Source organism: Jaculus jaculus, chromosome 20, assembly GCF_020740685.1.
Source record: "Jaculus jaculus isolate mJacJac1 chromosome 20, mJacJac1.mat.Y.cur, whole genome shotgun sequence".
Taxonomy (NCBI): domain Eukaryota; kingdom Metazoa; phylum Chordata; class Mammalia; order Rodentia; family Dipodidae; genus Jaculus; species Jaculus jaculus.
The window spans coordinates 25,693,435-25,706,272 of record NC_059121.1 but is presented as its reverse complement, the minus strand read 5'-3'; the positions used below and the strand labels follow the sequence as shown (position 1 = coordinate 25,706,272).

The 12,838-nt window shown below is 47.6% G+C and overlaps 1 protein-coding gene across 1 annotated transcript; it reads left to right on the top strand.

The window, feature by feature from the left end:
* The first annotated feature begins 701 nt into the window (after positions 1-701).
* Positions 702-11,111, top strand: Isl1 (ISL LIM homeobox 1). Its single transcript, XM_004664949.2, has 6 exons — positions 702-898; positions 1,907-2,096; positions 4,996-5,255; positions 6,985-7,271; positions 8,532-8,699; positions 10,706-11,111. The coding sequence occupies exons 1-6, from the start codon at positions 871-873 to the stop codon at positions 10,820-10,822; spliced, it is 1,050 nt and encodes a 349-aa protein (XP_004665006.1). The 5' UTR covers positions 702-870; the 3' UTR covers positions 10,823-11,111.
* Positions 11,112-12,838: the final 1,727 nt, after the last annotated feature.

Here is a 12,838-nt window from a genome sequence, read left to right as displayed (position 1 = left end):
AGACCGACCCAGCGACTCAGCCACCGAGCTCATCCCAGGGATGGTGGGGGGAAAGGGGGTGCAGAGTCAGGGAAGGAAACGGGGGTGGCTCCCCGGGGCGGAGATGCCGGGAAGGAGCCTAGAGAGGGGGACTGGGCGGAGAGGTTGGACAAGGATGCCCCTAAGCTGCCTGGGCTTGGGGATGGGATGGGATGGGATGGGAAGAAGAGGGGTGTGGAAAGCCAAGCCCAGAGCCCCCCAGCAAGCCGTGGCCTCGGGAGCCCTCCTCCTTCCTCCTCCCTCCTCCTCCTCCTCCTCCTGCAGGGCCGCGGGCTCCCCGAGCGGTCAGCGGCGCGGGCTGGCCCGCGGGGCTGAAATATGATAATCAGAACAGCTGCGCCGCGCGCCCCGCAGCCAATGGGCGCGGCGCGGGGCCTGACGTGCCCGCGCGCAGCGTCAGACCAATGGCGAGGGAGCTCGAGTTGGTGCCGAGAAGTTTGGAGTCAAGAGAGAGAAGCTGGAGAGAGGTGGCCCGAGCCGAGCCGAGCTGAGTCCGCCGCCGCCGCCGCTCCTCCTCCTCCTCTTCCTCCTCCTCCTCCTCCTCCGACTCCCGCTGGCGCCGCTGCCAGGCTCCGCCGCCAACCGGACCAAGCGCATCCCCGGTGAGGGCGCAGCGCAGCCCGGCAACCGGCCTCCAGCGGCAGCGTCCCCCCCCAGGGGTGGGGACCACTGCATCCCACCTCAGCCTCAGCACCAGCATCCTCGCTCTCTCTCTCTCTCTCTCTCTCTCTCTCTCTCTTTTTCCCTCTCTCCCCCTCTCTCTCTCGGTGGGGCTGTTCTTCAGCCGGGCAACCAACCATTTCACTGTGGACATTACTCCCTCTAACAGATATGGGAGACATGGGAGATCCACCAAAAAGTAAGAGGCGATTTTTTTTTTCTTTTCTTTTCTTTTCTTTTCCTTTTTTTTTTTTTTTAACCCTGAGGGTCTTGTACGGCGAGGGGGGTGCGGGGTTGGGGGGGGGGATCTCTCTGTCTCTGTCTGTCTCTTTCTCTCTCCCTGGCCCTGCTGGCTGCCAAGGGCTCTCCGGACTTATAAGTGCCCGGAGAGAGAAAGAGAAGAAAAAGAGATTTTTTTTTTTTTTATTTTCCTGGTTTATTTCTTTCTTTAGTTTTTTGTTGCTTCCCCACTCCCCTTGTTGCCTGCATGCTAGCTGTCCGTTCTGAACATCCTCCAAACGGACCCTAACCTTGTGTTTGAATTCGCCTGTGTGCGCTCTCCAAAGCCCCGGGTCTGGTGCTAAGTGGTGATTTCCTTCCTAGTCGGGGTTCCAGAAGGCGGTTGTGTTGCCGGCACGCGCGATACCGGGAAATATGAATTGAACTGGCATTAGACTTGCAAACGAGAGCCAGTGACAGCTGTCCTGGTGGATACCCTTGCTGACAACATCCACTCCTGCCTGCTATTTTTTTTTTTTTAAACAGCGTGCTTCATGGAAAAATAGAGACATCCCTGCGTTTACTTAACGACTCTAGTCAAAACCTTTTCTTTGACTTATCCGTAATCTTTCCTAATGATTACAGCGCAGAGGGAGGAGGGCAGAGAACACAAAATGAGCTTGTTTGATTGCGTGCTAGGCTTACAAATGGAGACTGCTCGAATCTGCATTTTACATATATCCGCCTCCCCCCCCCTTTTTTTTTTTTTTTTTTGTAAGCCAGTCAGGGTTTTGATGGGACATTTAAATTACATCCCAAAGTGCAACACTCCTTTAATAAAAAATAAAAATAAAAAAAGGTGCAGGGGGGGGGTGGAGGGAGAAAAAAATTCTCCCAGAGCGCACCCTGTAAGAGAAGGACGCTAAAAGTGTGTTTATCTCTGTAGGAAGTAAACGGGTAGTCAATCATGTATTTATTTTCATTCCAGAAAAACGTCTGATTTCCCTATGTGTCGGTTGCGGCAATCAAATTCACGACCAGTATATTCTGAGGGTCTCTCCGGATTTGGAATGGCACGCGGCATGTTTGAAATGCGCGGAGTGCAATCAGTATTTGGATGAGAGCTGCACGTGCTTTGTGAGGGACGGGAAAACCTACTGTAAGCGAGATTACATCAGGTACGCCGCCTTCCTCGCCCGGCTCTCCCGGGCATCCCTGTTTCCCCTCGCCCTGTGTGTGTTTTACCTGACATGTCTTTGTCTTTTGGGGGAATACGACTTTAGATGAAAAAAAAAAAAAAAAAACCAGCCTGAAAATGTGTTTTAAAAACTGAACTATGCCTTTCCTTTCGCTTCTTAGCGGGACGGAGGTGGGGGTTGGGGGAGGTTACCCTTCAAGGTGGCTTTCCTAATTTGTGAGATAGGCAGGCTCCTTGATTGTTCTTGGAATTTGCGATGCAGAAATTATTTCCTTTTCTTTAACGTTTCCTCTTCCGAAATAATAGCAACAATAACGAAATTGTGACCGATAGGTTTAGGTTTCTAAACTTTAAAAACAGATTTTTTTTTTCAAAATAGAGTGCAGTGGTTTTTTTGTTTTGTTTTGTTTTGTTTTTTTCTCCTGTTTCATTTGTTCAAAACTGTTTGGCGGTGTCACCGAGAAAGGCTAAAGTTTGGCCTATTGAAAGAGCAAAGTACATGTGTGGTCTCGTTTTATTTTTCTCCTATGATTTTCTTCCTAGAAAATTTCAAAACCAACTGAAATAGTCCTTACATCCTTACAGGGGTGTGTGTGTGTGGAAGGGAGACCGGAAATTTAATCTTTTTAAATATTAACCCTTTGCTGACATCTGACTGTCTTTTCTTTCTTATCTTATCTGAGCTGATGAATTAGGCAGAGGAGATCAAGTTGCCCATCATCCGTGTAGGAACAATTGGCATATTTAGATAATTGAACAGCTTCCTTTCTCACACTAAAATCTAGTAACTGGTAAAATGATGGTGTTGCTCCTCAGACAAGCTCAGAACCAGGAGGAACTGAGCGGGGGTTTTGTCCCTGATATTACACGTTACCCGCTGGCCCGGGGAGGGCTGGTCTCAAGTTTTCTGGGACTTGTGTGCTCAACATCAGAAACTTCATCGTTTTGTTTACCTTAGGAAGCCAGTCAGGTTTTTCTACATTAAAGAGAGAGAGAGATAGAGAGAGAAAGAAAATATTTTTAAAGATCATCAGTCCCAACACGAAACAGAAGAAATACTGCCTTCACTACTATGTTCGAGACAGAAAAGCTGTATTTTTCAGTCTTCAGTGACTAGTAACGAGAAGGTTTCCTATGCCCTACGGTTATTGAAACTCTGTAATTCTTATTTAAAAAGTCAGTCAGTTTGTTTTCTCCTCATAAACTACCCGGCTTTTTAATTTTTTTTTTTTTAAATCTCCAAATGGTGGGTATACTCCTGATAGATACAACTGAACAATATGTGTCTTTTTCTCCCTAATACTTTGGTGAAAGTGGAAGGAAGTGGGGTACAGGAAAGGGGAGGGATTTTCTACATTATTTGGTCACAGGCAAGGTCTCCTCTAAAATGGAAGGTCTCACACGGGGTAGGCAGAGGGAGGAAAAACTTTTCGGTGCACCTTCTAACCTCTGACAAATGAGCCGTTTTTCATTGTTTACTCGGCTGGCGTGTGAACTCGGGATTGGCGAGAGATAGAGCCCACTTGGCACCTCTGGGCATCTTTCTTCCTATTGAGATACTGTTTGGTTTGATTTCATTCAGATCAACTTGTGCCTAATTCTCCAAAGCTGCCCAGTTCCAATTACTTCCCTCTGTGCGCTGTATCCTCTCCTCCTCTGTTTTCCTCCCTCCTTCCTCCCCTCCCTGCACCCCCCCCCCGTGTGTGTGTGGGGGGGGCATACCGCTCAAGCACAAACCTGGCTAAGTCCTGTAGTTGTAAAAACAGAACACAATGACCACTTTTGATTCCCAAAATCACCTCGGTGGAGCAGTATACCCCCCCCCCCTTCTGTGGATGTGGCCTTCCCCATTCTCTGGTAGGAATTAGTGATAGGCAAAGCTGGAGTGGGGGTGAGGCCCCCCCCCCCCGCCCCCGTTTGTGCCGGGCAGTGGCAAACTAGGAGGACTGTTGTCCTCTTGAAGGAAGGGTATGAGGAAGACCTCAGAAGTGAGTCTTTTCATTTTTCCTGCTTGCCCATGGCTCTCGGGAACGCCGACAGAGCGAATGGGAAAAATGAACAGTGAGATAGCAAAAACAGATTTAAAAAAAATAGTAATAAAAGGAAGAGTGAGGAGGGCACTTTCCATTAGCATTGTAAACTGGGGGAAATCCTTAGTAGGATGGTGACTAGAAGTTACTAGCTGTGCTTGGGGACCCCCCTCCCCCCCCACACACACTGGAAACCTACCGAGGTTTCATTTTGCTATTCTGCTTGTGTGAGTACAGTCACAGATGAAGTGGGGAAAAAGGCTCATTCTCAACCCTTTTTTTTTCCCCTCTCTCTCTCTTTCTGTTGTTGCTGTTGCAATTTCGGAGATATTTCTAGCAGCAGAAATTGAGGCATAAGAAATTGAAAGTCAGCTCACCGCTCCCCCACCCCCCGCGCGCACCCACCCCGCCCACCTCGCCCACCTCTGAATTCCTTCCTGTTAGAATATGCAAGCTTAACCTTGGGACTTGGTTTCCATCCAAAAAATTTCCTTGGTTTGGGGCTGGGTGTCTGAAATAAGAGGTGCCCAGACAGAGGTTTGGCGGAATGGTTCATCTTTTGGAGGAGAGAATAAAAAAAAAGCGGGGAGTGGGGGGGGGAGTGGAAGGAAGAAAGAGGGAGGGAAAGAATGGAGAAGAAAAGGGGAGGGAGAGGGAGAGAGAGAAATTTCTGCCCTCAGTGCAAGTTTACTACTGTCTGTTTTTCCGAGCATCTAAGGGGTTGATGGGCCTGGGTCGCTGGCTGTCTTGGGTCAGGGCAGAGCCTTAAAAAAAAAACAAAAACAAAATAATGACCTTCCCCTCTTCTCGAACTGTGCTTGTCCGGCCGCCTCCCCTCGGCCTGCGCAGACTGTACGGGATCAAGTGCGCCAAGTGTAGCATTGGTTTCAGCAAGAACGACTTCGTGATGCGCGCGCGCTCCAAGGTGTACCACATCGAGTGCTTCCGCTGCGTGGCCTGCAGCCGCCAGCTCATCCCCGGGGACGAGTTCGCTCTTCGGGAGGACGGGCTCTTCTGTCGCGCTGACCACGACGTGGTGGAGAGGGCCAGCCTGGGCACGGGGGACCCGCTCAGCCCTTTACATCCAGCCAGGCCTCTGCAAATGGCAGGTACTCCTCGACCCTGGCTCTGGGGGTGGGTGAGTTGGGAAGGGGGGCACACAGGGTGGTCCCGACGGTGGCCTCCAGTTAAGGAAAAGGATGCTTGCGATCTGCATTTAATCCTCTCGGTCTGTCTGGACTGCGCGCGCGCCCCAAATACACACACGCGCGCGCGCACGCACGCACAAACTACCCATAATTTGGGGACGCAGGAGCATACCCCACTTGTGCACACTTGCACACACAAGCCCAAACAGCACAGTCGGCTTTACCTTGGCCTCCAAACCGTGGCTTACTGAAAATGAGATTCAGCTCTCAGCCACGTTTTCGGTTAGCTTCGACCTAATAAAATTGGGCCCAAGCCCTGGGTCCCCAGAGCTAACTGCTTCACCCAGTGAAGGGACCTTAGGTTTAAGGAGACCTCAGTCATTCATCTGCCCAAACCCCTTTCTTTGAGAATTACTCTCTGCTCCAAACCATATATAATGTACATACATATAATGCATATATATGTGTGTGTGTATATACATATATATGTATGTGTGTATATATGTGTGTATTCATATATATATATATACACATACATACACACACATACATATATCCTTTTGTAAGAAACAGAGCTCTTAAAAGTTACAGTCTTTAGTAACTACAGGCCAGTGCTCAGTGGTGCCTCGGCGCTGTAATTTAAAACTGTCAACAACCTAATCTTCCATAATTGCCTTTTAAAAGGAGCCTGCCTCTTTAAGCCATTCATTCTACTTGATTTGGGGACAATTTCATCTTCTAGCCCCGTCGCTGCTGTAGCTCTAAATTGACCCCATAGGTGTTTGGCCTGACCCCAGGGGGTCGTGGACGGTGCAAGATTTGTGCCACACAGATCAGAGGGCCAGCTCCCCATAAAGGAAAGCGGAAACAGCGGGATTGGCTGTGGAACCAGGGCTGAGAAGACAGACTGGGGCTTTGCTACCTGACCCCCTTCCCCCCCCCTCGACAGCCCTCGCTCTGCTACACATCTTTTAAAGGATTGGTCCCCACCTCAACGTGTTTTGTTTTGGTTTGGTTTGTTTTTTTTTTTTTCGTGGCGGTTTTGAGAGTTCTGTTCTGGGGCATTTTGTGACTAGCATGCATGGGGTAAAGCTGAGGGTGGGAAACCCGAAATGTTGGGGTGGAGGGCCAAGGACTTAAGCCTAGATAGCTCAACCCTGTTTCAGTGTTACTTTGCACGGGGTCAGTGGCTCTCTGGAGCGTCCGCATAGATTTAGTACTCAGACCAGGGACCTGGCAAACCAAAGTTCTTAGCTCCCTGAAGATGACACTCCTTTGGGACTTGAAGCTGGAGGCTTTCAGGCAGAATTCTACACCCTCCCCTTGCACACCCTGTCAGCCAGGGTGCTCTGTGGGTCCTTTTTGGTACCCTCTGGTTTTTGACCCTGGAAGTAAACACTAAGTCTGGAGGCAGGGGTACTACTCGGTGTAAACTGGGTAGCTGTGGTTAAGAGTAAAGGGAAGGGGGCAGGAGGAGCCGAGTTGAAAATGTCTTTGCAAATGCCAGCCAGGGGCTGATCCAGTGATGTGCCGCCCTTGGCTCATGCTCAGTGGACCTGAGCTGAGATGAGGGTCGGGAGGCTGCTCTGGAGCCCCGTTTCTCAACATGGGGCCCCTGCGCATGAAGGGGTGACCGGGGCTTCTGTTCCCTTCTACCTTCCTCACTCTCTCCTCTCCCCTGGTCCTGCAGCCGAACCCATCTCCGCGAGGCAGCCTGCCCTGCGGCCCCACGTGCACAAGCAGCCCGAGAAGACCACGCGTGTACGGACTGTGCTCAACGAGAAGCAGCTGCACACCCTGAGGACCTGCTACGCCGCCAACCCCCGACCCGACGCGCTCATGAAGGAGCAGCTGGTGGAGATGACGGGCCTGAGCCCGCGCGTGATCCGGGTCTGGTTTCAGAACAAGCGCTGCAAGGACAAGAAGAGGAGCATCATGATGAAACAGCTCCAGCAACAGCAGCCCAACGACAAAACTGTGAGTGGCCGTGGGGTCCAGACAGCCTGGACAGTGTGTGGCTGCGTACCTCCTGGGCCCAGCACCAGCGGGAGTCCAGAAAAGGTGCTGCCACAGCCAGCACATTAGAGACCTGGGAGCAAATGTCAAGTCCTCCCCCCCCCCCGTATACTTCCAGGTCATCCACACACTGGAACCAAAATGACCCAGTGACCGACCCTCTCACCCGGGCAGGCAGGCAACGTTGTGGTCTGGCATTGACTTTCCTAGAGCTGGCTCCCTTAGTTCCCCACATACTAAAGAGAGGGGAGGGAAGACACCTTGTGTGCTGCCCTCGGTCCAGAGTTCAGGTGGACAGGTACCCTGCTGGCCCCCACTTGGTGAGGCCTGCCATAGCTCAGGAAGGTGAAGGAGTCCTTGAAGGTGGTCAGGCAAGGTCACTGCTGCCACCCCTGTCCTTGTTACCTGAGGCAGCATCCCACTTGCGCATCTCCTGGTTAAGCTAAGGAGTTTGTTTCTTCCCCCACTTTATTTATTTATTGTTACTGCATTTTCATTTTTATTTATTTACTTGAGAGAGGGAAAGAGATAGAGTGAGAGAGAGAAAATGGGCGTGACAGGGCTTCCAGCCACTGCAAAGGAACTCTAGATGCATGCACCCCCTTGTGCATCTGGCTTAAGTGGGTTCTGGGGAATCGAACCTGTGTCCTCTGGCTTTGCAGGCTTGAGCCTTAATCGCTAAGCCATCTTTCCAACCCTAACCCTGTTTTTAAATGCTATTAAACTCCTCGTGATTGAGGCCGAGAGTAGGCCAGGGACTTTCTAAGTTGGTCAGTGAATAGTAACCACAGCAGCCAGTCCCAAAAGCCTGGGAGTGTGGTCTGGCCCTGCTAGGAAATTCTGCAACGGCCCAGAAAAGAAAAAAAATAAATAAATAAATCACAGTGTCAGGAGGTTGAAGGAAAGCCCAGCTTTAAGCTTCTGGAGGACTGTGGCCTCGCATGGAATTGGGAGTGAGCTGTGAAGGTAAGGGCAGATGATAGTCTGAGCAGAATTGTTTTAATAAGGTCTCAGTTGACCTCACAGTCCAGCCCACGGAAGTAGCAAAACAAGCCCAGCTTTAGCTAATATCCATAGGTTCAGCAGATTAACTGAGTCAATAAAGGGCCACTAGATAGATAAGATAATACCTGGGTCTATTTGCTTAGCATGTGCAGACAATGGAGGGGAGGGTGCCTGCTCATTAACATGTTTGGATGTGGGGGGGGCGGTTGTTCACAGAATATCCAGGGGATGACAGGAACTCCGATGGTGGCTGCCAGTCCAGAGAGGCATGACGGTGGTTTACAGGCTAACCCAGTGGAAGTGCAAAGTTACCAGCCGCCTTGGAAAGTACTGAGTGACTTCGCCTTGCAGAGTGACATAGATCAGCCTGCTTTTCAGCAACTGGTAAGCGTTGGCTCCCAGAAGGAACAAGCTGAATTCCCAGCAGAAAGGGGAATCTGGGTTAGCTGTCGCACACTGAAAGATTTGGTGTGTTGGGGAGGGAAGGGCGATGGTACTCTGTGACCCCAGGCTTGGGAAGAGACCCTGAAGTAGTGGTGGTGAAGAGAGACAAATGCAAGGAAAATGAATTTCTTGCATTTTTGTTTTTTAATTGAGACCGTATAATTTGACTCTGGAAGGTGATTTTTCTGTAAGTCAGGCTTGTTTTATGGGGTGAACTCCACGTTGCGTGACTAGATGGCGTGTATGCGGAGGAACACAAGGACGCAGTAATCATGAGCTGCAGACTATTAGAGATTCCGAAGACATCTGAGATCACCATGCATTTGAACCAGCAAACAATAAGTGCGTGTCCTCGTCTAGATTTAGAGAACGGGCTATTTCAGGTTTCAAAGTGATGACGATTCATCTTCAGTGTTACCATATATGATGGGATAGATAAACGGCAGACACAGCATCGGAGTTCAGTTTTCCCGTATGCCAATAGATAGGATAATTAAATAGTTGATGGATGTTCCGTGGCCATCTATCTGAGAATATCAACTATATAAGTTTGCCTAGGACATAGTCACATAGTAGGTGGCATGCATGACACAAAAGAATATGAAGTGTAGCTACCAGAGATAGTGTTATTTAATCTGTGGAAATCTGTCTTATCGTTAGTGTTTGACACATCCAGAGAACAGAATTAATTCACTTTGGGCCTGCAGATGCTTAAGGGGTTAAGACATAAAATACCAAATATATACCTTTTGTATGATATACATTTTTTTTTCTTAAAGTCTAATCAGCTGGATGAAGATCCTATCTTAAAACATGACAATCTATTCTGAAAACTTGGACTTTATTTTCCCCCTTTAGCAATGAAGCTACTGCATCATTTGAGGAGAGCTTTTTACCCTGGCATGTACCCCGAGGGCATTTGCTTTCTCATGTCAACAGTTATAAGGGTGATTGGCCAGAGGCAAGTGGTTAAGAGGGCCTGCCCCAGGCTGTGTGTGTAAGTGGGCCAGTCTAGTGGTAGGCAAATTTGAGAAGTCCCTTGACCTCTCAAGAGGAATGTATAATAAAGTAGAAAGGGAGGGGGGTTCTACAGATAGAAGGGGAGGGAGGAATAACCTTATTTTAAAATCATCCATCTAATGTATCTTGTGAACCAAACTTGGGTCGTAGAAAGAAGACTGGGGGAGGCTTTAGGACAGCAAGGTGTTTTCAGCTTCTCAGCTTTGCTGTCCAGTAATAGAAGTGGAGGGGAATCCAAGGTAATGGTTGGGGCCACGGAGACCAAGGAAGTTTCCAGCTACAATGATGCAGTACTTCTTGAGTTAAAAGAAGGAGTCACATATTTATAATGTGATGATGTTATAACATACAGATATTCTCTTAGAAAGGAGAGAGATAAAGAGAAAGAGTACCAATGACAAGGACGAAATCCCACACTGTGAGACCTCTTAAGGAGTATCCCAAGGAGCCTTCCCTGAGTCTCCCATCACAGGATCTTGAGTGCACGTGCGATAGGCTTTTCCAATTTAAAAAGAACAGCCTCGAAGCCTCCAGACTGAGAGCGTGCCTATTCCCAGGGCATCTTGTAGCCGGCAGGATAATTTTATTTTTGAGCACGCTCTGTAGAGCTGTTCTGCCACTTTACAGTTGGGAAACACGTTTGCCCTTAAATAATTTAATGCAACATAATGTTGGGAATTCAATTTGAGTTAAAAACAGAGATCTTTAGGAGGATGGAAAAGTGAGAGGATTTCTTCTCAGTTGCTTCTCATAGGTTTTCTTTAAGCCTGTTGAAATTCTGTGGTCTATGTAGACACCTTTGTCAGCATGTCTGTTTTGCATAAACGCTCGTGAATGACACAGTAAGTTGTGTGTGTGAGTTTGTGTGTGTTTAGGAACATTACTAGAACTCCCTTTATTAATGTCTCAACCTTTTTTTTTTGCAGGTCAATTTTTCAGAAGGAGGACCGGGCTCAAACTCCACGGGCAGCGAAGTTGCATCCATGTCCTCTCAGCTCCCAGACACTCCTAACAGCATGGTGGCCAGTCCTATCGAGGCATGAGGAACATTCATTCAGATGTATGTTTTTGTTTTTTCCCCTGTTGGAGAATGCGGGAAATTATGTTGAACTCTTGGAAGCAAAAGTATTTAACGACCCAGTCAATGGAAACTGTATCAAGAAATGAACGAAGTCTGTTTTAATGACAAGGTGATATGGTAGCAACACTGTGAAGACAATCATGGAATTTTACTAGAATTCAAAACAAACAGACAAACCCAAAACCCCAACATATGCTATTCAACGACCTTAGGAGTACTGAGAAAAAAAAAAAAAAAGACGTTTTTAAAACGTAGAGGATTTATATTCAAGGATCTCAAAAAAAAAAAAAAACACGCATTTCCATTTCACTGCACATCTAGAGAAAAGCAGAAACAGGACATTTTCTAGCGCATCCTCATCTGAATGGTGCTGTCCCTACCCTGGCCACTGCCTTGCCAAACAGGAGCTCCAGCAAACGGCAGAGGGGCTGCAGAGGAGGAGAGACTGGCCACGCGGGATGAAAGACCCCTTTCAGGAACGGGGAGCTGCTTTGGTTTGCGATGTTTTCCATGTTTTTGGTTGACTTTAAAAAGGGGTTAATTGAAATTCAGGGTCTCCTTAGCATGGCCTGTAGCTGGTTTCTTTTAACTTTTGCGCCTTTTACCACTTTTCTTCTCTCTTCTTCCCTACCTTTCCTTCCTTCCTTCTTTCCTTCCTTCCTTCCTTCTTTCTCTTCTTTCTCTCTCTCTCTCTCTCTCTCTCTGTTTTTTTTTTTTGAGATCCATCCTCTATCATGAAGTCTAAAGCGACTTTAAAGGTTTTTGAATTCAGATTTAAAAACCAACTTCTAACGCATTGCAACAAGGTTACCTCTATTTTGCCACAAGCGTCTCGGGATTGTGTTTGACTTGTGTCTGTCCAAGAACTTTTTTCCCCCAAAGATGTGTATAGTTATTGATTAAAATGACTGTTTTCGCTCTTTCTGGAAATAAAGAGGAGAAAAGGAAACTTTTTCTGTTTGCTCTTGCATTGCAAAAATTATAAAGTAATTTATTATTTATTGTCAGAAGACTTGCCACTTGCCATGTCACTTGACATTTATTTTTTTGTTTGCTGAAGTAAAAAAAAAAAAAAAGATAAAGGTTGTACCGTGGTCTTTGAATTATATGTCTTATTTTATGTGTTGTCTTTTTTTTTCTTAAATATTATGTGAAATCAAAGCGCCATATGTAGACTTCTATCTTCAGGACTATTTCACTAATAAACGTTTGGCATAGATAATGAAATAAACACAATGATTCAGGGTCCCTCTTTTATATGTTGAGTAGCAAGCCTTTAAAGTCTCTAAATTTAAGGACTGCATGTGAAATTGGTGTGTTATTGTATTGCAAATAGTTCAGGCAGAGTTTGCAAGTTTCAATTTCGGTAGTTGGATCGGAGTTGGTTGGAAGAAGCCCTTAGGTCTCCAGTTGTGATAATGTTACAGGTTTTGTGAAAATGAGATACTGTCATATGCCGCCTCCTTCCCTCCCACCCCACGAACGTTTCCCTTCCTCTTGCACCCCCCCCACTTTACCCCATTCATTCATCCACCTCCAAAAGGAAGAGGGTCCCGTTGAAAATGGCTTTTGATTGGAGTCATTATTTCATTTTCTTAGCGTTAAGTGCTTTATACCAAAGTCTCCTGCTTAGGATTGTTGGAATGACCCACATTTCAAACACAAGCTCTTGCTAAGAGAGACGTGCTTTCGCCTAGCCAGTGGAGTATGCCCATTATTTAGTAGGGCAGCCAGTTAAGAAAGGCTGCTTCATTTTTGTGAAGAACTAGGGAAGGCTGAGAGATGAAAAGAGTTTCTCTCTCTCTCTCTCTCTCTCTCTCTCTCTCTCTAATTCCCATAACTGTGGGTGTCTGCATTTTCTTGCCTCTTCCCCTTCCCCGCCCCCACCGCCCCTCCTTTCCCATCTCTTATTTCAAATCCTTGAGAAGGCTGGCTGGCTCCTGGAGAAAACGCTGCAAACATTCTCTGGGTGGTGGTG